The sequence below is a fragment of the Ptychodera flava genome, chromosome 8, assembly GCF_041260155.1.
Source record: "Ptychodera flava strain L36383 chromosome 8, AS_Pfla_20210202, whole genome shotgun sequence".
NCBI lineage: Eukaryota > Metazoa > Hemichordata > Enteropneusta > Ptychoderidae > Ptychodera > Ptychodera flava.
Genome location: NC_091935.1, coordinates 18,097,045 through 18,124,143, shown reverse-complemented (window position 1 = coordinate 18,124,143; position 27,099 = coordinate 18,097,045). Strand labels below are relative to the sequence as shown.

The following is a 27,099-nucleotide window of genomic DNA, read 5'->3' as shown; positions in this document are numbered from 1 at the left end:
TAATAGTCAACAACCCATCTGTGGCACCAAAAGCATGAATTTCGCTCCTGCGACTGCCAGATGCTAATGCTACAAGAAAAACAGTTTTAAGGGTAAGTGCCTTTAAACTGATAGATTCCAATGGTTCAAATGGCGGCCGCTGTAGGCCACTCAGAACCAAAGATAAACTCCATTGAGGGACCAAACGCCGCGAAGGGGGTCTCTCAATTTTGAAATTCTTGAGCATTGCAGTTAAGGCTGCATTGTGACTAAAATCCGGGCCCCCGACACTTCTGATCGTTGCTGCGATGGAGGTACAATAAACAGACAAAGTGCTCGGGGAAAACTCTTTGTCATTATGTAAAAATAGAATGAATTCAGCTAGATGGCTAGCAGAGATTTTGAGCGGATCAACACTCTGTTTACCACACCAATCACAGAATTTTGACCACTTGTCCTCGTAAGTTGCCAAGGTGCTGGCTCTCTGAGGTCTAGCGATGGTGGCGGCAGCTGCCCGAGAAAATCCGCTCGCAACGAGGGATTGCTCGACAACTTCAATGCGTGAAGTTTGAACACCCCTGGGTCCGGATGAACCAGTTGTGGACCCTGGAATAGTAGGTCCTCGTCGAGGGGTAGCTCCAGAGGGCGCTCTACTAACAGATCCAGCAGCATCGGATACCATGACCGTTTGGGCCATGCTGGTGCTACTAGTATCACAGTGGTTACCTCGTCCGCTATTTTCCGTAGAACTGGCGGCAAGACAGGCAATGGAGGGAACGCGTACAGGAGAAGGTTCCTCTACGACATTGACATCGACCGCCAAGGCTCTGTGGTCCGGGACCGGCGACACAAACAGAGGTAGTTTGCGGTTCTTGAACGTTGCAAACAAGTCTGCCATAGGTGTTCCCAAAATTGCAAAAATCCTGTTGGCAATTTCCTGGGGAATTTCCCATTCCGTTGGAATCACCTTTTGATCTTGAGATAGGGCGTCGGCAATGTGATTCCGTTTGCCGGGCAGGTGACGAGCCCAAAGGCGGATGTAGTGTTCCTTGCACCACATTAATAAGTCCCATGCCAGGTAACAAAGTGTTGGGGATCTGGTCCCTCCCATCTTGTTTATGTAGGCAAACCACTGTAGCATTGTCTGTATTGACCAGGACATGCTGGTTGGTTACTGACAGCTGAAAGCGTTTGAGCGCCAGGAACACTGCTTGGAGTTCTAGCCAATTGATGTGGCGCTCCCGTTGGTTGTCCGACCAACTGCCCGATGCTGTCAGTTCGTCCAGGTGCGCTCCCCAACCGGTGGTGGAGGCGTCCGTGAACAAAAACTGAGTGGGCGGTGGTACCCGCAGGGGAACGCCCTTTAGCAAATTCTCCGTGTCCAGCCACCACCCTAGGTGGGCACGGAGAGCTGGTCTCACACAAATAACGTGAGTAATTGGCTGTCGAGTGGGGCGCCAAAGTGCCATCAAATACAGCTGAATCGGTCGAAGGCGAAGGCGCGCCCAGGGGATGATTAATTGCCAGCATAGAGACCATCATGCCGATAGCTTCCAGCAGGAGCTTGACCGGGATAGATGGACGGGGCAGGATAGAGTTGATAACAGCTAACAGTCTGTCCACTCGTTCCTGGGTTGGGCAAACAATCCTGAGTGAGTAATGAGCCTCATCCCAATAAACGCCATGTCGCGTGAAGGGGTGAGAGTTGACTTCTCGACACTCGGGATGAACCCGAGGCTGAGGAGAATTGACCAGACCAGGGTGAGATGTGTTTCGAGTACGACTCTTCTTTGATGGGGCAGGGTTCTCAAAAATTTTTGAAGTAGGCGAAAAATTCAGAAAAGTAGGCGGTTAGCTTCTGTGTGCAACCAGGTTCCCTGGGCGGGCGGGGGGGGGGGGGGGGGGGGAGACAGTTCTGAGCAATTTCATGCATTCTTATTCAGTGTATAAAAGGCTATTCCGACATACACACAGGGGGGAGGGTTTCAGGGAGGGGGTCCCCTCCCTGTGTGCAAGAAATTTTTAAAATTTGAAGACATTTTGGAGTAATTTCATGAATTATTGTACTGTATGAAAGACCATTTCAGCATAAGTGTTAAGGATTATTTTTAAATTTCATGATAAAACGAATCCGCGAGCTGATTATTAATTTTTTGCTGATGTGAATATAATTGAAAAAGAGAGCTAAATTTCAGTGTTCATGTTTGATAAAACCTCAAACTAACGACACTGAACGCCAGCCTGTACTACACCGTGTGTATACAAAGCACCGGTAGTCAATTGTAACACAGTACACACAACGCGATATCGGTCGACCTGAAATTTGGCACTGTGATCGACGTAGCGTTTCAAAAGTACGAAAAGTGAGACCAAGTAATTTTTTGTTTATTTAGATTTGATCTAAACCTCCCATAACCAACAGACAAAGTCAGAAAATCAAAGTTTTCAAGCGTCGACTTTCTCTTCCGCGATGCACACAACCACGGCCCCTCCACAAAACGCGATGTCGATCGACTTGAGTTGAATATTGACATCGTGATCGACCACGGATAGATTGACGTGGCGTTTCGAAAGTATGAAAAATGAGACTCAGTAACTTGTGGTCGCTTTAGATTTGATCAAAAACCTACCAAACCCATCAGACTAGGCCCTACTCTTACGCAGAAAACCAAAGCTCTCAAGCGTCGACTTTCTCTTCCGCGTTTGAGCGAAACAAAAGTCGGCTTCATTCGGAAATGGTCGGCTATTCGCGGGCATAACGTAATTGTATGTTAGTCCAATTTTCGGCTATACCCGATGTGAACGTCGGAATAATTCGGGCTGTGATCGGGCGAGCGAGGCGAGGTTGACCTCGAGAGCGATTCCCAGTGTATAGTACAACACGTTCGCTGATCGCGGTAGGACAGTGATAGCAACAAGTTCACCGCGTAAATTGCTAGACTACATATGGCCACATCGGCACTTCTGAAATATTATCTGCGGCTTGCAAGACCACCAAAAAAATCTAATTATTGTTATCAAAACCAGAATTTCCGGGCCAGAGAGCGAAACAGTGCTGAAAAGTAGCCGGCCAAAATACGAAAGTAGCCGGTCAATTTGGCCGGCATCCGGCTAAAAATGAACACGCTGTGGGGTATTAAACAATCGTCGAGATACGGATGTGTTCTGACGGATTGGCGGTGGATGAACCCTATTAGCTCCAGCACTACTCTGGTAAATACGGGAGGTGCTGATGCTAGGCCAAATGGGAGAACTATGTACTCGTAAACAATCCCGTTTATTGAGAACCGCAGGTACTTTCGAAAGTCCTTGTGAATTGTGATATGAAAGTACTCGTCCTTGAGGTCTATGGAGACCATCCAATCGTCGGGCTGTACCGCGGCTAGAATGGACTGAGTGGTTTCCAAGGAGAACGATTCTACTTGCAGAAACCTGTTTAATGGTCTTAGGTTGAGAATCGGCCGCCAACCCCCCCCCCCCCCCCACCCCCACCCCCGTCTTTTCTGGGACAAGGAAGAAATGGTTGTAAAACCCCAGGCCGTCTACGGAGGGATTTACAATTCGCACCGCGTTTTTTGAAATCAGCCCTTGCACTGCTTCGGCCATTGCTGACGAGTATGGGCTTGTCTGGCAGGCGAAACACGGTGGGTCCCACGCCAGAGGGGGAGTTGGTCGAAAAAACTGGTTTGTACCCGTCTTGGACCACTAACAATACCCAATGATCGTTTGTCACTTTCTGCCACTCGGTGGCGAAGTGACGAAGACGCCCTCCTACCAAAATGCCTGGCGACGGAATGGGCGGTAGTGTTATTAGGGCGTCAGGAGCGCTGACCTTTGGGGCTCGCATTCGACAAAGTTGACGTTGAAAATTGCTTCTTAGCCTTATTGTCTTTGTTGTAGGGTTGGGCACGAGTACGAAAATGACTTAGACTGTGCCTTACCCTTGGGCTTAGGCTTCTTTGAGGACTGTTTCGGGCGTGTAGCCCCAGTGCCGTCCAACTTTCGCCCGTCCCGACCAAATAGCCAAGTGTTACTCTGAACATCTTTGGTGGCCTCTTTGGCAAATTCCGCGAGCTTGCCAGCAAATAGAGCCTGAGAATCCAAGGGCCCTGGCTTTAAGCTCATCAGTTAATTGGACCGAAATTCGATTTAGAAATACATCACGCTCCAATAAATGTAGCATAGCATGACTACGAACGGAAAACTCGAGTCCATGCACGAGGGTGTTTCCCACGGCTCGAGTCAAATCCACAAATTGGTCTGGGTGATCGTGGATTTGGTAATACGTACCAATTGAGCCACGAGCCAGTCCAAATGAGAGAGCATCCTTACTGTCGCGTTGACAGACTGACCTACTACTTGCAATAAGGCGCGGTCAAGCGTGATAGATTTAAACGAGCCAGCTTGATTATCCACCTTACCGGCATCAGCAACCAATTTAGGGAGGCCGGCTGTGAATAATGAGTCATGCGCCTTATATCGATTATTGCACATGAGGTGGGACGCTGCCGGTAATTACCAATAGGTAATGGAAGGGTGTTAGCATTGTTCCCCACAATCTCGTTCTGAACTTTCGTTATTGCGGTTTTGAGCGCGAGAGAGTTAGGCAAGGAACGAGGTTTGGTCTCTTTCTCTGTGGGTTGACATACGACAACACGTGAGATTCAGGCCGAGGTGGCGGAGGAGGTAGGGACACTCCTCCCCAAATGTCTCATAGATATATCCGTAGCAGCGACGGAAATAACTGTCTGATGTCTTTTCAACGGTATCTTCGACATAAGACTGCGATTCCTGCCTCCTCGAGTTGACCTAGCATCACTGGCAACTGATTCGGGAGCTGCTGCGTCTTACTCGTGACCATCCAAATCGTGATCCTCAGAGGGAGCGTGGACGGACACACTGTCAAGGTCAACACCAATATCGCGAGGGTGCAACGTGGGCAGTAAGCCATCCTCGCTATCCTCATCGCTTGACCCTGGGGTCGAGTGGCGCTTATGAGCGTCATGGGATGGAGACTTGCTCTTTCTCCCAACAATGGGCACTACCTGAGAACCGGTTCTAACCGCTGAAGGCTGCCCTGTTGCGCTAGGCCGCCCAGTATGCGTCGACACTGTGGGCCCGTCACAAGGGGCACCAGGACGACTCACGCTAGCAGGAGACGTATGCATGCGCTTAACACCATGACGTCCCTTGCCAGTGGGAACCGACTTATGAGTCGAACGAGTGACAGCCTGTTTGCCCGGCTCTGCACAGGTGTAGGCCCCATGGGACAAATGCGTTCAGCAGGAAGCCCTGTACCCACGTGAGGACCCGGTTGTTGAAACCCCGGCTGTGTAACATTCATCCCAACTGGGTGATGGTACGGTAGCTGTTGCCCAGGGGCAACTGGGTTAAAGTAATTCCAACCTGGAGGCTGGTAATACGTGCCCGGTTGGAAAAAGGGAGGATAATTTCCATATGGCTGAAAAGTGCCGGCTTGTTGGAAATTTCCTTGGTAAGGGCCTTGATGTGGCCCATTAGGGGCAAACATCGAACCTTGGTACTGTGTAGCATATTGGTTGATGTTAGGATGGCCCATCTGATCCCTAGGTTGGGCAGAGTATGACTGGCCTGCCCCACCCTGCTGTGAGTAGCGTACATATGACCAGGGACCCCACCCACTGTAGCTTGGTTGAGATTAGGGAGACCTAATCGTGCTCCAGCTGGTACTATCCCGCCCTGTTGCGGGATTGGTCCCTGGACAACCTGATTAGTATGCATAAGTCCAGGACCCCCAGTACTGGCAGCAGCTTGCCCAGAGACACGTTGTGTGGTATCGCTTGGCGCGAAATCGGGCAGATTAGAACCCGCGGTGGAAATCAATTGCGTTGTTTCACCGGGATTAACCGTCCCTTCGGTAACATTCAATGACGGACGGACATCACTTACCTGTTGTGGGTCGGACAAAGCCTCCGTTGTCTTAGGAGGTCGTCCACCCTGAACGGAGCTAATTTCTGTGTTGGTGTCACCAGCCATATGAGCACAGTGCATTCCAACCAAAACTCGCGACTCAGAAACTGACGGGTCAGCCCCTGGGATGTCCGGGGTGACGTCGTCGAGCGAGGGAGCGAAATTAGACCATTCATCCTGTGTCCAAGTCAAACAAATGTCACAAGGTTGACTCCTTGTGCATTGTCGACAACAGGAACATAAATCATGTCCGTCCTGCAGCGAGAACTGCTGTTTACACTCTCATGTTTGATAGGAAAAATCCATGACAAAAACGGAATGAGTGATGACTCAAAGAACAATATAGAATTTTCAAGGAACATTGAAAATAGGAACACTAGAAAATATAGACTGTACAACTACTCAGCCGTGAAATAAACGCCGATGAACAATACAGTACAGAGCGTCTAAGCTATGTAACACAATAGCCAAAAAGGCTGACACGTGAAAACGTTCAAGAGCTCGTTGAAAAACAAAATTAGCAGAAAAAAACTAATTGACAACAACGAAGAAGGTACCCAAAAGGGAAATTGTCACTTAGCTGTCGATCCTGAGCGGAATAAGGCAGCCACGGCGACGAAAAAACTTGCGGGAGCCGTACGGAGCTGTCATAGACAGTCGTGCAAGAATTATGGAACTGAGGCGGCGTAGCCAAAGCCGGACACTCTCGCCATACTCGTAGGGCCAGGTGCCGCCAACTGGTAAATTTCATGAATTTCGCAAAATTATCACACAACATGTTTTGAAGGCTGGTTATACCGATTTTTCGTATTTTTGACCTTGACCCAAAATTTGGAGGGGAAAGTAGAGCTGTTCGTAATTGCCCTCCCACTGGCATACACGGAAAATATGCCCTCCCACTGAATTTTGATACCCGCTGCCCTCCAGTATCTATAGTCTGCCCGCTCCCCACTCCCCACAACATTTTAAGCTCCCCTCTGCCCTCTCCCCACTACTGAAATTTCCCAGTGCCAGCTTGATGCATACTAGGCAACCCAGATCAACGCAAACCGTGGGAGCAGCTGGCAGTATAGCTTGGAACATTGCTCCCCTCTAAGTTAGGTGCTAAATCTCCCCTCAAGTTCTATCAACCACGCCGCTTTCCCCTCCCTCTACGTATCCTCCGGTGCCCACTGTCAAAAATTTTCTCCCCGCCCACTGAAAATAGTGAAATTTCTTCCCCGCCCACAGTAAATATAGATTTTTTCTCCCCGCCCGCTGATTAGTTTCGAAATTTGCCCGCCCGCTGAAAAACTTCGCACGAACACCTTTTTGCACGAACAGCTTAGTTGGCGGCACCTGTAGGGCTAATGCAACTATATTCAGTAACAAACCTGAAATCGCTATCGTGCGATACTGTACATATCGCTACAGACAACGGCACGAAACATGGTTCAGCATACTAGTTTTTTCAAACGAATCAGATATCCATTCTCGTAGCAGTTCGAAAGTAAAATACTCTCAGACTTGAGAAATATGTGCATTTTTTAGACTTCCAATACATTTGCTTTACGCTTGAAGTTTAGCAAGCGAAGCTCGGACAGCGCACAGCGTGTCAATGGCGCTTGGGTCAGGGGTCATCATCAAAGACGTCAGTGTGTATTCACAGCCAGCTTCAATCATGCCATGGATCGCGGAAATCACGGATCATAAATCCAAATGTTCACGTCTATTATGTAAACAGAACCGTAAAATATCAAATATATACCCTTTTGATATGGAGAAACATCTTTTTGTTTCACTGACGATCAAGTTAAATGCTCAAATATCGCGACAAGATTTGCGTATTTATTTGCACGATGTGAACGCGGAACTAGGCCGACTTGCGCTCGGCGGACGAGCGAGCGCTTCTCTGAAAGTCTGTATACGATGTCACGTCACAATACACCACGGTCCGTGATACACTGAAAATTGTCGCGAATTTATATTTAAGGAAGCCAATTCACACAAGTTTCTAACGCCAGTAAAGGTATTTTCTTGTTGGCAGCAATACACCACGAACATTTTCGCTATTCGCTCTACGTTCTAAAAAATGCCATGCGTATGCTTTTGACCATGCATGCCGCTACCTTCCTTTCCAAATTCACGGTAGACTTTCCTACATTGATCATAATTTTTCTTTCCATTTCATAGCTTTACTTGCACTGAGAATGTGTGTTGTAGGGGTGGTTCCCCCCATATTGGTGGAGCAGCCAAAGTCAAAAAGGAAAGTTTGCCGTTTTGCTTAGTTTCACCGTCACTACGATCCTTCAATTAAATTCAGTGTTGACGATGACATGGCTGTCACTGCACGGAGTTATCTGTAGGCACACATTGCGCGTAGTCAAACCCAAAACTTCGCAACATTTTAGTCAACTAGTCATGATATACATGCAGTACTATTGATTTGTGAGTTATTTCGTTACAATTTTATTCATACTGTATGTGTTACAATAGGATTTCCTGACGCATTAAAGGTGGGAGATGCACAGAGATACGTATAAAGTATTACGTCTCAAGTTGAATGCAGGACATGTGCGCGCGGACAAAGTGATGACGTCATAGTGCAATTTTCGATTCGCAAGTTTGGCTAACTTTTGCCAAATCTTCTCGCCAAACGATACTTTTTTCTCGCATTTGCGATTTGGCGAGCGGGTAGCGGAAACACTGGATCTGGACAGATTAACAGACATACATACATACATACACACAGACGCCATGTAAATGAGATGCAAATGAAATGATTCACCTTATAAGCTCTCTTTGGTGTACCAAATGAGAGCTAAAAATTGCAGATTTCATCATAATTTCAATAAATATCATTAAGGTGATCTGTCGGAACCTGTATACCAAATTGCAAAGCTATCAGATAAGTATGGTAGTTGTGGAAATACACATTTTTTGACCAAAAATGGAAAAAATTGCCCCCAAAAGACAAAATTGCAGATTTCATCATAATTTCAATAAATATCATTTAGTTCATCTGTAGGAACCTGTATACCAAATTTCAAAGCTATCAGATGAGTAGTTTTGGAAATACACACTTTTTGACCAAAAATGGCAAAAATTGCCCCCAAAATACAAAATTACAGATTTCATCAGAAAGTCAATATTACTTAGTTCATCTATAGAAATCTGTATACCAAATTTCAAACTATCTGACCAGTTCTTTTGAGAAAATACATTTTTTGACCAAAAATGGCCAAAATTGCCTTTAAAATCCAAATTTACATATTTCTGCTCAATTTGAACAAATCTGAAAAAGATCATCCCTAGGGACATATGTACCAAATATCACAGCTATCTGACAGGTAGTTTTGAAGTAGAAGATTTTTAAAGATGTTTTTACCAAAAATGACAAAAATTGCCTTAAAAATACAAATATGCAAATTTCACCACAATTTGAACAAATCTGACTGAAGTCACCCTAAGTAAACCGCATATTAAATTTAAAAGCAATCGGACAAGCGGTTTCAGAGAAGAAGATTTTTTTACCAAAAACCCAAAAAATTCCCCAAAAATACAAATATGCAAATTTCACCACCATTTGAACAAACTTACGTGAGGTCACCCTTAGTGAACTGCATATAAGATTTCAAAGCAATTGGACCTGCGGTTTCAGAGGAGAAGGCAATTGTTGACGGACAACAACGGAAAATCAACCTATTTGATAAGCTCCGCGTCGCTGACAGTGGAGCTAAAAAATGTCTAAACTTGGCCCACAAGTGTTGCATTTTATTTTGTGATTAATTTTGATCCTTGTACAAATTACAATTTACGTTTTAGCTGAAAATTTACAATGTTTACAATATTATTCATATTCAGCACATAAACAAACCATTATTGCGTATTTATGATCAGTCACATTGTTTAGCTCGACCAATTAAATGTGATGGACAGGGCACAGTAATCAGATTAAAATGCAGTTTCAGTTTTGCTAGGAACAACAATATAAATATGAAATCATCGCAGGCAGTATTTTACCTTGTCAGGATTCAGTAAGATCCAGCAATACTGCCATGCTTGTGGCGCCCTCTGTGCTGTGATCAGCCATTTCTGGGCAGTGTCTTTGTTGGCAAGGTTTGGATCATAGTAGAGTTGATGAATAGCCTGTTGAAAGAAAAAGGAAGAAAGAAATCAGGTTACAGTACTGCCTGTAAAGAGTTTATGCACTCATGCATCTCAGCAACAGAGTAACAGTAGACCATATTATTATGCAATTGCCTGAAGAATGAAACTGATCTCAACAGTGAAAACTACTATGTTAAAAAAACAGAATGCATAAAGCACAAAGAAGGCTGTAATTCTTGTATCTCATTTTTTCAAATCTTGAAAACTTTTAAAAAGTGGGCACCCCCCTCATGATGGTAATCAAACATTTACATTTATTAAATGTAACAAATAAATAGAAAAGCATAGGAAGGCCACACGAAGATTCTCAATTTCATTACTGCTCAGCATTATTCAGTACATTATTGTGTAGCTTACAACTTAATTAAAAACACAGATCCATAAATCCTTGTTACAAGGAAATAAGTTGTAACTATTGTTCAAGTACAATCATGTAACAAAAGCGCAATGCATAATCTAGTGAATTATTCACTTTTAAATATTAACTGCAGAAATATTTCGATATTATTGAGTGCGGTCAAAGATTTAATATCAGTTTAAAATCCCTAAAATATTTAAAAAGGATATGTTACTCCTACAGTTTCATTAAGTTTACTTTTACTTTTCTACTTTCCTTGGCTTTCTGTAATATTAAATAAGCGATCACTTTCCATGACAATAACTATTATCATTCATATTATTGTTCTTACTTTTGTTGAGCAAGGTAGAACAAATCAATTTTTACCTTTAAAATATCAGTTTAGGTTGCTTCACTTTCACCCAGCTCAATAGAGTAATTCTATGAACTATTGAGATGCATACATGAATGCTTTTATGTAAGTAGCTCAGTTAAAACTGCACATTGGGAATTTCCCCATACGTATGTATAATGCAGCAACAACTAAAAAAGACCAAACACACTCACTCAAGATACACCAGCTGAGGAACAGGCTCCATAATACTTTTCTCAGGTAAGAAGAAAGATAAGAGCAAATTTTGAGACAACAGACCAAAGCTTGAGATTCGAAATGTACTACAATTGGTCCAACTGGAAACGGGTACAGTATTTTGAGAATTATATTACAGAAACTTGAATTTGATAAGAGATAAGTTGTGTGGGCGGTGAGAAGCTAGTTCATTTCATTACTGAGACCCATAGCCTTTCCACAATGCCAACTTTATAAAGCCTAAAGGTATTGTCTTCCTTTCATGTCAGCAAAGGCTAAGGTCTTAGACTTGGTTCTTTGTTCAAGTCAGTGAATGTCTTAAAAACTATAATTATTTAAAACATTTTCTCTTGTGTCATACGAACGTACCCATACTCAAAATTTGGTAGTCCTAGTCAGGTTTTCCTAGGGATGGAACGTGCTACCTTTGAGTCTGCTCAGCAGTGAGTTAGTTTCTACCGGATTCGTCTGGTTGAAACTCCCCTGCAATTGTGTTTATTCCACTCACTGCATTCACCCCATTCACGTTTCATATGAAAAGAGAACACAAATCATTGCCTTCAAGCAGCTCACACGTTCATCACAGACCTGAACAAAGTCAAGCTAAGTCTTTGATTCACTTAGAAAATGAAAATATGCTCTAAGAGACAGAGAAACTTTTTTGAAAACAACAGTTCAAAATGAATAGAAATACCGATCCCACTAAAATAACACGTACGGTACATTATTGTCTATAAGTTGCTCAGTGGAAACTATCATTGCTTGGAATTTCCCCATTAACACTGTATGTAGTCATCACTAAAAAAAAACTGACCCTAGGCGGTATACATAAAGGGTGGCGGAAGATGGGGGTTGGGGTACTTCTTCAGAAAAGACATCTGTAAATATCAAGCCTAAAGGTATGGCATTCCTTTCATGTCAACCAAGGCTATGTCTGCTGTACTTAGAAATCTAATAGACTATGTTCTATGACACAGCTAACACGAGAAAAATAGCATCAATGACCTTGAATATCTTTAAGCAAGTCAAAATTGTTGCATTTTAGTACTTATGTTATGTTGTTATATTTATTTATTTAAGTGTCATGTGTGGTCTTAAACAACAGCTTGGTTGCCACACCCAGCCCCAAGGGCTTACAAGACACTGAAACAGTAAATAAAGTACATAGATATGAATAGCTCGAAATGTAATTTAAGTATAAGAAGCTTCTTGTCTAATTCAATGCATGATAGACATAGAATGCCAATTGGGATGGCATGTCGCTCATTAGAAATTTGAGTTTCTGTTGTACATCAAATGAATCAAATACAGAGTGCAAGTTTCTGGCTTTACAGTTCTAACAATTGTTTCCTAATATCATTGTAAAGTGTGCAGTCAAAATAAAATGGAGCTCATCTTCTACTATATTTGGACAAAAATCACATAGTCTTTCCTCTTTAGGCACATTTGTGTAACGCCCAGTTTCAATTTTCAGAGGTAATATACCAACTCTCAATTGTGCTAAAAGTGATCTTTTTGATCTAGAAATAGGAAATTGTAAATAATTGTCCATTCCATATTCCGTCTTAAACATCAAATACGTACGCAGTTTGGGCTTTTCACTCAGTTGGGATGTCCAGTTACTAATATACCGGTACAATGTTTTTAATGCATCTTTAATGACAGGAATACTACAAGCCTCTAAATTACCAAAGTTTTCCTGCAAACCAATTTCTGAAATAAAGCAAACATATCTTTAACGGTTATTTTAGTGGGATCGGTATTTCTATTCATTTTGAACTGTTGTTTTCAAACAGTACTATAGACTATTGGCCTGTTCACACACAAACTATTGAAATGCTTCTGAAATGTCTCAGGTGGAATACTGGCATAAAATGTTACATGTGGACACTCCTAAGTGGTGCTGAAATATTTGAATTTTAGACAGTGTTGCTGGCCAGACCTGAACGGTTTATTGATTAACCCTATCTGCAACTCACTGTTCAAGTATGAACGGACCGAGCTGCTTTAGTGACATTCTAAATGCCCTCACATGACATGTATTTGTAATGTATAACAAATTACAAAGAACATTCAATTCTCTTTCATCATGGCAGCTGGACAGAGTACTAGCATGGCAACAATTGGTCTGATCATAGATCTTACAGAAACTCTAGGGTCTATTGTCCGATGAAGAGATCAGATAGCTTATTTTAGTCTGTCAGACAAAAGTATCCAACAAATGCTGAATACAACATGTAGGGACAGTCAAGTTTAATTACAGAAAAAGTAACGTCCATGAAATTTTTCTCACATTTGGTTACATGAGGCAAGCCAGAGTGAGTGTATACATGATATTGAAAGCTCTGGCCCTGTGGATTTTATGCAGATTTTCATGATTTTATTATCAAACCAAAGTTGGTTTGTGTAAAACGTGCTAAGTGAAGGACATGTATAGAAGTATCACTGCTCGCTGATTTGAACCATGACTATGCATTTTCACAGGTTTAATAATAAATGCATGCCGCACAAATAAAATGGTGCCCCCACGGAACGTACCAAAATCGCAGTAATTCCTGCCATACACATCATAATCATAACAGAAACAAGCATGATGCAATTTACTTGAATGAAAAACTTGCGTTGGCCAACATTTTGTTTTTGTAATCTTTATTTACTCTTTCACTTGATTAGTTATTGAAAATTGAGGGAAATTTAAAAATAGTGTCAATGACACTGTACTCCCACATGATGAATCTCGTAGGTAAATATTTACTAGAAGAATGAGCAAAAGGGGAAGTAATGGAAGTGCAAAACATGTGAATTGCACCATGGAGATTTTGGCTCCATGAATGCACTCAGAGATGCAATGTCAGAACATTGTTTGGCTATATTTGCAGCTTTCCTGACTATCTTGCTAAACCCAGTTTGGTAACATAATATACACACATAAATAGGTCCTTCTGATGTTGTTTGCCTCAAGCCAGCAATGCAGTATTTTAGTTAGTGATTCATTGTGGTACACATGGTGGCAATTACATTACTGTAGAATGTCAACTGAAATCTGAAGTAATGTTTTCAGCACTTCTGTGTGCAGTATCTTTTTATTTACTTTTATTTATTTATTTATTTATTTATTATTTATTGATTTATTTATTATACTTCCTCAATGGCATACATAGATTACAAGACGGAACAGAGACATCAAATGTAATAAAAAAAACAACAGTACTAGACTGCAAGAGAAAAACCCTTTGCACCACAGTTGAACAATACAAAGTCAAGACTAAAACAGAAGCCAGTAAATGGTAGAGACAAACAGGTGTTGAACACCTCTAGCACTGTCCCACCATACACGAACCAGATATGAACTGAAAATACTTGTGTGTTTCATCATATATTGCATTTATGTGTAAATTTAAACCTTTGCCACATGTTTACAACTTCATTGAAAGTGTAATGATCAACATCATGAACAATATTCACCACAGATTAACTTTACAGATCATTAAGTATACAAACATGTAATTAGCTGAAATAAAAATACTAAATTTCTTTGACTGCTGTCATTGTATCACCACTTTATATAGCAAGTGTAATTGCCTTTGGTCAAGTCCTTCAAGCTATATATGCCAAACTGTGAAAGCTCATTAGATATGCAAATTATAAATTAGCTGACATGAAAATGCGAAATGACTTTCAATATCGTTATAACCTGGTATAATCATCAATGTACATAGCATGTTTTGCCAACTTTGATCAAGTAAATCCCGATATATATCCCCAATTACATAGGAAAGTTCATTAAATATGCAAATCAGGAATTGGCTGAAGTAAAACTGCTGAATTACTTCAAAAATGTTGTATCATAGTATCTTTAACGTACATACAGACCCACTAAAAAGTATTTACGCACCCAGCTTCAGCGGTGAAAATGTTTTGAAAATAATTGATAGCACACACTGTACGAGATTTTCAGGAAAAATTAAACTATATTTCGTAAATAGGTGACAAATGAAAGACAAAAATCATAAAATCTTTGATCTCACAATAACTCCAGACAAGAAAATCACAGCATGAAAAGAGCTGTATCACAAAGGTCTGAAAATCGTTCGATTCTCTATGGGAACAACAACGCTAAAGCATCATGAATATTAATGAGGTCAATCGAACGTTCATACCAATTGTCAATAATGGATATGTCCTCCCCTTCACTGGATGACCTCTCGTAGCCTGCTTGGCATAGTATTGACAAGTTTCCAGCAAACATCTTGTTGAAAATGTTCCCACGAAGTAACTATACAGTTGTACAGGTCATCAACGCTGTGTATTGGATGAGAATGCACCTTCAAATTGATCAATTCCACAGATTTTCGATTGGACTCAAATCTGGAGACTGCGCTGGCCAATCCAACGTTGTAAAATTGTCAAATGGATAGCCATAATCTTTTGGGTTTTGTAGAAAAGATTTGACATCCAAGGCAGTATGTGCGGGAGCATTATCCTGTTGAAATACGAAATTAGGCCCGACAAGTCTCAGTGCCGATGGCAGCATTTCATTTTGGAGTATGTCTAAATACCGTACTTCTAACGATTTATGGTGTTCTCGACATGAACAACCGAGCCAACACCAGCAGCTGACCGAGCCAACACCAGCAGCTGACCGAGCCAACACCAGCAGCTGAGAAACACCCCCAAACCATGACGCTACCACTACCAAACTTGACAGTTGGACTGATGCAGTGTATTTCATACTCCTCGCCATGTCGCCGTCGTACGTACACTCTCCCGTGACTTTGAAATACCATAAATTTCGACTCGTCTGTCCAAACAACACGGGACCACTGAGCAGGTGTCCAGTCTACATTACATAGAGCGAATTGAAATCGTGCTACGATGTGCCGGGGTGGCAATTTCAGCTTTTTCTTGGCAACACATCCACAAAGGCAAGCTCCTCTATAAAGCTGTGATTTCATCGTACTTAAACTCAAGAGTTTCTCTGTGTTCTCGTTAATTTTGCACGGAGTTCACGGGCTGTTTTGAATCTGTCGGCCAGACTTGACCGCACCAACATCCTATCTTTCCGTTCACTCTTATGCCTCGGACAAGCAGACTGTTGTACATTGACCATGGTACCATGTTGAGACAGCTTTCAGAAGTTGTACCTCACACTGCCTTCGGATTGGCCCAGCTGCCTTGCGATTTCCCTTTTTTGACACCTTGAGTATGAAGTACCTGTATTTGGCTTTCATATATTCCGGAAGTTCGCAAACTTTGGGCATGGTTTCATTCACAAAATGTTTACAAACAAAAATTATACAGTAACCTCCGGCAACCTCTATCAGAATATTCATAAGCAAGTCTGGCACATTTTCCGCCCCAAATTTAATCAGAATTGTATTCAAAAATCATTGGTCGATATTTGAATATGATTAGAAGAAATTTAACCGCATGGCATTTGGCGCCAAAGTTAATTAGATGCAAATGATATGCAAATGAGTACTCACCATTGAAATTCCCATAGGAATTTTTGCTAGCTTGATAACACTTACCGTACATCCGTATTTACTGTTCCACAACAGGTCTGTATTGATTAAAATGGATTAAACCTCCTGTAAGTTAATAAGTTTTGGCAATAAGTCACATTGGTGGGAATTTTTACACATTGGTGGGAATTTTTACATTTATTCCAAATGTATATTTTTAAGGTGCGTAAATACTTTTTGGCGGGTCTCTACTTCATCAACTTTTGGTCTAGTCAATATGGATAAACAGTGTTTCCCCTGGGTTCAAAAATCTTGTAGCAAATTTGGCTAGAAGCCCTAAAAAATTATTCGCCAAACCAGATATTCAATTAGCCAAGCCGATACCACTGATCACAAATGACGTCATTTCTTTCTCATTAATATGCAAAAATAAATATTTGTCTGCACATCCATAAGAATGATGGAAATAAACCCTGTTAGTGCTATGATGGATACTAAAAGTAACACCAATTTATGGTTCAGATTACAGGTGCCAACATCAGCCTCGCATACAACATAAAATTTGTCCGTATTGCAAGCGACACTTGTCATTGAAAGTTAGGCGTATGCAACTATATATCCAGTAACAAACCTGAAATTGCTATCGTGCGATACTGTACATATTGCTACAGACAACGGCACGAAACATGGTTCAGCATTCTAGTTTTTTCAAACGAATCCGATATCCATTCTCGTAGCAGTCCAAAAGTAAAATACTCTCAGACTTGAGAAATATGAGCATTTTAGACTTCCAATACATTTGCTTTACTCTTGAAGTTTAGAAAGCGAAGCTCGGATAGCGCACAGCGTATCAATGACACTTGGGTCGGGGTCATCATCAAAGACGTCAGTGTGTATGCACGGCCAGCTTGAATCATGCCACGGATCGCGGAAATCACGGATCATAAATCCAAACGTTTACGTCTATTATGTAAACAGAACCGTAAAATATATATCAAATATATACCCTTTTGATATGGAGAAACATCTTTTTGTTTCACTGACGATCAAGTTAAATGCTCAAATATCACAACAAGACTTTGCATATTTATTTGCACGATATGCATGCGGAACAAGGCTGACTCGACAGACGAGCGAGCGCCTTCTCTGAAAGTCTGTATACAATGTCACGTCACAATACACCACGGTCGGTGATACACTGAAATTGTCGCAAATGTTCTTTAAGGAAGCCAATTCACACAAGTTTCTAACGCCAGTTAAGGTATTTTCTTGTTGGCAGCAATACACCACGAACATTTTCGCTATTCAGGAGTGCGTCTCGCTTACTCGCTCTACGTTCTAAAAAATGCCATGTGTATGCTTTTGACCATGCATGCCGTTACCTAACTTTCCAAATTCACGGTCGACTTTCGTACACAGATAATAATCTTTCTTTCCATTTCATAGCTTTACTTGCGCTTAGAATGTGTGTTGTAGGGGTGGTCCCTCCCCCCCATATTAGTGGAGCAGCCAAAGTCAAAAAGGAAAGTTTGCCGTTTTTGCTTAGTTTTCTCCATGGTTTCACCATCACTATGATCCTTCAGCGGAGTAATCTGTAGTATAGGCACACATTGCGCATAGTCAAACCGAATAATTAGCAACATTTTAGTCAATTAGTCATGGTAAACATAAGAGTACTTTTGGTTGTGAGCTATTTCGTTACAATTTTATTCATTACTGTATGTGTTACAAATACGATCTCCTGACGCATACTATTAGTGCATAAGGTCAGGGATATGGATGCACAGAGATAAAGCAGTACATCAAAAGTTGAATACAGGACAGCGCGTGGACAGACAAAGTGATGACGTTATAGTGCAATTTTCCATTCGCAAGTTTGGCTAATTTTTGCCAAATCTTCTCGCCAAACGCTACTTTTTTCTTGCATTTGCGATTTGGCGAGCGGGCAGCGAACACTGCAGATAAATATTCCTAATTAGGATGTTCATTTAATATGCAAATAAGGAATTGGCTGCAGTAAAATGCTTTATGACTTTCAATAATGTTATGTCATAGTATCTTTAATATACATAGCAAGTTTCATTGATTTTGGTGGAGTAAATTCATATATACATCCCTAATTTCAAAAGTTCATTTAATATGCAAATTAGGATTTGGATAAAGCAAAAATGCTTAATGACATTCAAGATTACTGTATCATAGTATCTTCAATATACGTAGCAAGTTTCATCAACATTGATCTAGTTAATTCAGATATATATACATAATTCATTAAATATGCAAATTAGGAATGGCTGAAGTAAAACCTGCATAACAACTTTCAATGACGTTAAATCACAGTATTTTCAATATACGTACCAAGTTTTGTCAATTTTGAGCCAGTCAATTCAGGTATATATCCTAATTAGGAAAGTTCATAAATATGCAAATTAGCAATTATCTTACATGTTACCCCTTAATATCTTTCACAGCTGATATATCTTGGTGTGATCAACATTTTAGCAAATCTCATCAGATTGTGTGCAGTCATTTCAATGTACCGGTATATCCGGTTTTTTCTGAAATCATTAATTATGCAAATGAGCAAACAGTAAGCAAGCACATCCACCAAAAACTAATCAGGGCTTCCCATAAGTGAACTTAATCTATGTACCAGATTTCATTCTGATCTGATGAGCCATTTTTGAGATATGAAGCACACAGATAGACAAACATTGCTGTGACATTAGGTCACGTGAGAACACTTGAGCTAACCAGATATGACTGAAAATGCTCAAGTGTTTCATTATATATTGTAGTTATGTGTAAATCTGAACCTTTGCCACATGTTTACAACTTCATTGAAAATGTAATGATCAATATAATGAACAATATTCACTGCAGATTTATTCTAAAGGTCGTCGAGTATTCAAATATGTATTAGCTGAAATAAAATAATTAATTTCTTTGACTGCTATCATTGTATCACCACTTTATATAACAAGTGTAATTGCCCTAAGCTATATATGCCAAACTGTAAAAGCTAATTAGAGATGCAAATTGTAAATTACATGTAGCTGACATGAAAATGCGAAATGACTTTCAATGTTGTTATAACCTGGTATAATCATCAATGTACATTGCATGTTTTGCAAACTTTGATCAAATAAATCCAAGAATTTTCCCCAATTAGGAAAGTTCATTAAATATGCAAATTAGGAATTGCCTGGAATGTTCACATTAAACATGCAAATTAGGAATTGGCTGAAGTCAAATGGTAAATGACTTTCAATAATGTCATATCATAGTATCTTTAATGTACAAAGCAAGTTTTGTCAAATTCGGTCAATACAGATAAATAGCTTTCATTGGAAAGTTCATTAAATATGCAAATAAGAATAGGCTGAAGTAAAATAGCTTAATAACTTTCAATAATGTTGTTTTATAGTATCTTCAATATACGTAGCAAGTTTCATCAACTTTGGTCTAGTAAATTCAGATATATCCCTAATTAGGAAAGTTCATTAAATATGCAAATTAGGAATTGGCTTAAGTAAAAATGCTTAATGACTTTCAATAATGTTATATCATAGTATCTTCAATGTACATAACAAGTTTCATCAACTTTGGTCAAGTCAATTCAGATATATATCCCTAATTAGGAAAGTTTATTAAATATGCAAATTAGGAATTAGCTGAAGTAAAAATGCTTAATGACTTTCAGCAATGTTATATCATAGTATCTTTAATGTATAGTAAGTTTCATTGATTTGGTCAAGTCTATTCAAATGTACATTTCTAATTTCAAGGTTCATTAAATATGCAAATTAGGAGTTGGATGAAGTAAAAATGCTTAAACGCAAAGTCCCCTACAAAAGGGGGATTATTGTAAGACTTTGCAGATGTGAAAAAGCCACGCTACGGGTAAGACGCACTCGATTTGCTCTGAGATTTCCAGAAATTCGACGTGTGAACGGCGTTAATTTCCGTCCAATCTCATACATGACAATGTATATGTATAGACAATGAATGTATAGCGACTGCCTTTATGTCGAAAAAAACGTTGAAAAACACTGTTATTTAATACAGAGAACGCATATTTTCACAAAGCGTGGGTCCAGAATGTCCATTGACCTCTGTTCTAAATGTTAATTTATGCTGCCAATCATGATTACTAAAATTCAAATTGCGGCCTGGGCGCTCTTGATCCCTGCAGAGCACAACTAACGAAGCGTAGTGACTTACCACTAAAATCACCGTACCTAAACATACGCATACACAGCCAAATACAACATACACGATAAAACACATGTAATGAACACGCAAGAAGCAGCATTTTATTTTTTGGAGTGATTGGTGGTCTTGAAAAAAACGTTTTGTATGTGTTCCTGTAAAAAGTTATGAACATTGAGAGTCTTCACACGTCGTTTTGAAGGCAATCAAAATTTCATTTCTTCCTTCAGGCATCGAAACTGAATCTTTTCACTCACATTTTGAGGAAGTACCTTTGGCATTGTGACAAGTTTGGTCATTGTTTATATCAGTTGATTCAATTCAGTTGAGCTGAGTGGAATTGAAATTTCAGTGTCGATTACATCGTTACCACTGTTACTGGCTACGTCAACATTGCGTTGTCGATTGATCATCCATACTCGAGTCCTGGGGAACTCATCAGCGTCATTTACTTTCTTTACCAATGTATTTCAAAATACTTGGCTGACCATTGTCACAGATTACTAGTAGTTTCCTTTTGTTGAAGTTTCTGGCTTACATATCGTGAACAGCAAGCAGCGTATACAGAATTCAAATATGCAGGCTCATCTATGGAACTACGAACAACTTTTCCACTACGTCTCAGTCACATGTCATTTGCATATTACGAACGGTCGTCGATGTTTTCCGAGGTTACCTATCCGAGGTAACCGGATATGCAACCTGCGCTTACTATACTTCGGGCGATGCTGGGTCATGTTAATTATAATATGACACCACACACCGGATCGCTCACTATAGAGTCAGTCAATAGTGGCTAACTCTCTCAATAACGAATCTGGCTTCTCCTCCTCGAGGACGAAGATGACTTCATTACACAACCAAGCGGATGGGATACAAAACAAGAGAGCGACTGATGAAGGAACCCATTCTTGGTTCCGAAACACCGTTAAGACGAATCACTCAATCAACAAACCGGGACCCAAATCACATGACTAGGGTCAAAGCACTATCGATTCACCAGTGTCTCGCCATGTATTCTACACAAAATAAATTCAATGATCCTTTTATTCACCATATCGTAATACTAAACAATCTTGGTAGAGCCGATGTGTGGAGTCGCCCTCATTTTCCTTTATAACCTTACTTCGGGTCATGCTGTTACCACACTCTAAACTGGGGTTCATAACGTTTAAATCAGTTTTACTCAAAATTTCTTCACCCTTTTCTGTGATTTGTTCGAAATACCAAAATGACACTGAAAATAAGCTTACGAATGAGTGAAGATTTGTTTTTCAAATTCACAAGTTGTTTTTTTTCCGTTGCAAGCTGCGTGTAACCCGGCTGCGCGACTTCTTTACCAGTGACCGGCTATTATCTACATCACTGTCAACCAAAAAAGCCATAAATCTACAAACAGTAGAAGGTTCTAACTTACGATAGCTTATGATCACATCTGCTGCCATCCTTAGAGACTATAATCTATTTGCTAGACTTTCCCCTTATTGTTTATATGTCTAGTTTGCGCGCTTGTACCGAGCACGAGATGTTCAGGGCTAGATTTTAACTCAATACAGTGCCCGGTGAAATTCTCTCCTGAACTAAGTCAAGACCTTTGTTTTCTATCTTCCTTCCGAAGCTTGTAATACTATGTCCATTTCAACTACTGGCTTCAATCACAGTGCCTTCACATTCAAATCACCCGCTGCTGTTGTGAGAAGTATCCGTTCCATGTTGAAAGCCGGGGTTGAAACCAGGGGGGTTGAAAACCCGGTCCCATTTGAAATCGCAACGGAATATGCACACATCTACTTAGACACAAAAGGTTAGCAGAAATTCAGAGATGTATTGAAAGCAAAACAACGTTGCTGTTTATTGAGTAAATTGTATGCTAGAAATTCATCCCCGAACTTGGCGATACATGAGCGGCAATTCTGTTTCATACATACCACAGCGGTCATCGCATCGCTGTCTATCGAACCACAAAACGACTGTGATTTGAATTCAGTAAATTTTGATTGGATTCGAACTCACAACGTACGGCATACAGTCACCTTAGTAGCGAAGAAATCACAGTCAAGGAAGGTCTGTCGACCAGACCACAGCCCCTCGACCACTCCACAAACCCTAGTTATAATGTAGTCTCGAATTGTGTGAACCCTACACACTTCCGTAATATTCAGGCAGAGGTGATAATCGGTAGTTCCTGGTGTAAAAGATAGTTTATGTTTCTCTGATAAGCCAACGACTAAGCAAGTGTTTAACCATCCCGCCCAGTGTTTGCCAACAACCAACGTCACTATGACGTTGCCTTTTGTGCGCCCACGGCGCTGGGCTTTCCTCTTTTTAATGACTTAAATAATGTTAAATCATAGTATCATCAATATACATAAAAAGTTTCTTCAAATTTGGTCGAGTCAATTAAGATATATTTAGGAAAGTTCATAATATGCAAATTAGCAGTTATCTTTCATGTCACCCCTTAGTATCTTTCACAGCTGATACATCTTGGTGTGATCAATATTTATAGTAAATCTCATCAAATTGTGTGCAGTCGTTCTCAATGTATATCCGGTTTTTTTCTAAAATCATTAACAAGTCATTGTTGATGACACAATCTTCACTTTTAAAGCCCCAGTATTTCTGACTTTGAACCTCTTTTATGTTCGAAATTACATGTTATTCCTTTACATCCATCTTGAAATGTTGTTCAGTGAAGAAATAAGCCAAATTTGTGCTCCTGTAGTGACATACAAACGCTAAATATTGCCCGATCAAGTTTTATTGCCGCGCGCGTTTGTTGACAACTTGTAGGCTGTGCACGTGACCGAGAACGCCAATACTGATGACATCATCGAGCTTGCAACCGTTCCTGGGATCATACCATGCCACGCAGCACTGCCCGGGCAATCGCCCATGGTCGAAGGCTGAATGACCTGCGAATGATTTTATTTTGTTCTTCTCTGTTAAAATACGTTCTGCTACTGTGTTTCAGAGGATACAGAGCTTTGGTAGAGGAGGCTGACATTCTATTCTGGTACAGTGGGCGTTATATTACGGATCATTCAAACTGCAGTTGGCAGTGCATCGATGCCCACCCTGCAGCTGGTCACTCAGGAAATACCGGTACCGATGTAAAATCAAGACGATACTGAATACACTTAGCTCACTTCTGTAGGCAAATAACTATCAAAATTGAGTAACTTGAAGTAATAAATTTCAGCTGATTGTTGCTTTAGCGGGGAGGTAATTCCGAAATATAAGCAACATATTTTGGCAATGTATGGCAGGCTTTCTCGGGGGGCTATGATTGAATGCAGTGAACGCGATGGCCTTTGGCAGCAAGTAAGGGAACCGTCAGTATTTACGACCTGGGGGTCATTCAAAAATTGAAAGCTATAAGGGGGTGCTCAATATGTTTTTCCTTTGTCTTACTTTGTCCTCAATGACACAATAATTAGTTGACAATGTATATTTTACTCTGATACATGTAACATAAAAAGCATATAAATACTTTAAAAGAACAATAAATATCAACTACATGAAGCCAAGCAAAAATCTGAAAGTAGCTGTTACTACCAGCACTACTTATTATGAAAGAGAAGATAGTGACAATGAGAATGATATCATCGTTCATGTACCGTACTCAATGGCACCAGCTACAGTGAAGATGAGGATCAACAGTGGTGATGATGACAGGGCTGTCAATTATAGCTGGTCACCGGCGGCAAATCGCTGTCCTGACACAGGTCTTCCCCGCTGCCTGTTTTCCCTATTCAAGGCCCGCAAAAATGATCTTTTACACACGTTATGAATTCTTTCCTGTCCCAATACTACCGTTGGCTGCCCTGTGCTCCAGAGGCGCAGCCACTATGATTGGTTTCAATCGGTACTGTCAAAAAGCTTTGCGTGTTCCGATTGGTTTTCGGACGTACACGATCGATAGGCTACGAAAAAACGACAGCCACGTTGGATTTATGGGTCCAAAAGACCCCGAAAGGCTTACACTAGCAGTGGAGATAAAAGTAATGTCAATGTTTTGTAAAGCATTTTATTTTCCTGAGGAATTTCAGTGATCGGGGGTTCAATCCATCAATGGTATAGCATGCAATGTAGATTTCACGCCACATCTGAGCAAAGTGCCATAGCATGTACATGTATTTAGCGACTGGAATTTTTGATTTGTTTTCCCTTTGCAGACCGTGAACACTCTTTACAATGAGTAAGAATCGTTTACTCAGTGCAAAAACTTTGTGGGGACTGACATAATTTTTAGTGAGTTTTGACGACTACTGAATTTGTTTGCACCAAGCCGCCGTTCTATGAAACGTATTCTTACGGTAGTACATGCAGTGTACTGTGGTTGTTAATGCCGGAGTATTGAAGTTTGATAAATATTTTCCGATATTAGAAATCTTTTCTCAAAGCAAATATCGGTATTCCGATCCTTCAAAATCATTTACCAATACCAACATTTTTTAATGTTTAAGCAATCACAAAATTTAGCTAGGCTTGACTATATACTCTCGCGGTATCTTGCACGTACGTACGGTGGTAAACCATATTTTGAATATCGATGTATCATGCATGTAGTGAGCCTACCACTTGGCCGGCGTGGTTTCGACAAAACTCGGACTTCTGTGAGGGGTATCAGAATAAATAGTTATCAGGAGAAAATATTTGATCGTTAACTTTCACGCGCAAGGATTTACTGAGTAAATAAATCAACGTATTCTCAATCTTGTCGATGAGAGGCCGACGGACAATGAAGCCACGCAATTTCATTAGCGGATGTAAACTTGAGTATGTAATTGTTTGTATGACGTAGCGTCTACTCAAATTATAGTCTAGCATTTACCCCATTACATTTATAAATTTTCACACTTGGAATCCATAGCCGGTAACTCTGAGGAGATGTCTAGAAACAGACAAAGTGAAATTCCAGCAGAATCAACCAGACGTAGATCGGAAACATTTGTCGGTACGACATCAGTTTTGCAGTGGGGACAAGATTGTTTTTAATTTAATACCATTAACTGTTTTTGAATGGGAACGTATTACAATTGTTGAATTACTTTCTGCAGATGTTGTTTCTTAAGAAATAGTTTTTGCAGATGTAGTTTCTGAAGCTTCTGTTTCATCAGCCTGAGAATCACACAATATTGAGGTATTGTCAGCTGGTACTGCCATACAAGCCTTGGGCTTAGATGCGTACTCTAGTGATTCTGATTATGGTTCAGATTATGATCTTTATTAAGCAGGTTTTAATTCAACACAATTGTATGCAAATAATAATAACCTGGTGCATCAATAAACATTTAAGCTCTGTAATACTTTCTGTTTGTCTTTCAAACTTTATTTCACAAGGTCCAATTTCATGTTACTTTTGATACTTCAGTTATAACAAGCGACCTAGCCGCCGATACAGCTCCGCTGTGTTTGTGTAGAGAATAACTATTTTTTGACACATGTTGATGAAGTAGGTGGAAATCTTTGATAGCTCAATGCAATGGCCAGAAAAAAGTGGTTAAAATAGCTGCAAAAATACACAATAGAAGATTTCATCATACTTTGAATATATTGTTATGTAGGTCATTTCCCCCACACTCATCATGACCTGAGTTCAATTAGTCTAGAACATTCTCAAGGTCACTGCCCTTAATGACCTCACAACCTTGAATTCAATTAGTCATGTTTGGAATGTTTTGGAAATTTAATTAGTTGTGTAAGAGAGATAATTTTAGAACAGTAATTAGCATGTCAATAAAGTTCTAGATTGTTCTTATATGCCTTTATGTAAGCACACGGGTATAAAAGGGACGTGCACAGCTTCCAGTCAGACTTTTGGGATCGTGTCTCTTGTGTGTTACTACAAGTGTTTCAAAACTCCAGCCGTAGTAATTTGCAAGACTTCTCAAGACCTTCACTGCAAACGCTGGATTTACTCTGTGGACTTTGTGCAACTTCAAGCCTGCAAGCCAAAGGACTGTTCATTCATCCGACAGACTGTTACAACTCTGAGACTGGAGCTTTGCCGTTCCAGCTGAGATAAGTAGTCTGTACACTTTTAAAGCTTGTACTCTATCCCTGACTTAGCAATTAGTTTTATTTTCGTAATAAATTTTGTTAAACATTAACTGCTGAGTCCACCCTTTTGTTCGTTTTCTCTGCACGTAACATTGGGGCTTGTCCAGGAGACAAATATTTTGAGCCGTTTGACAACACTTTGACAGCCTTTTCAAAACTACTTTACACTGTGAACTCAGCGAAATTTAATCATGGCGGAATTCAAGCCAGACGAATTTATGGATGACCTTGATCAGGACGCATTTGATTCCCTCAAAAAGACAACCTCATTGCACTGGCCGATTTCCTTAAAGTAGAAGTCAAGAGATCTATGCGCAAGAAGGAAATTCAGTTCAATATTGTCAAATATTTAG

At 40.5% G+C, this 27,099-nt stretch overlaps 1 protein-coding gene across 1 annotated transcript in view; it reads right to left on the bottom strand.

The window, feature by feature from the left end:
- The window catches only part of LOC139138703 (importin-13-like), a 136,641-nt gene that overhangs the window by 66,329 nt on the left and 43,213 nt on the right, over nt 1-27,099 (bottom strand). Inside the window, exon 2 of the mRNA XM_070707206.1 lies at nt 9,931-10,056. Within this exon, the coding sequence (XP_070563307.1) occupies nt 9,931-10,056 (126 nt within the window). The remainder of the gene's footprint in view (nt 1-9,930; nt 10,057-27,099) is intronic.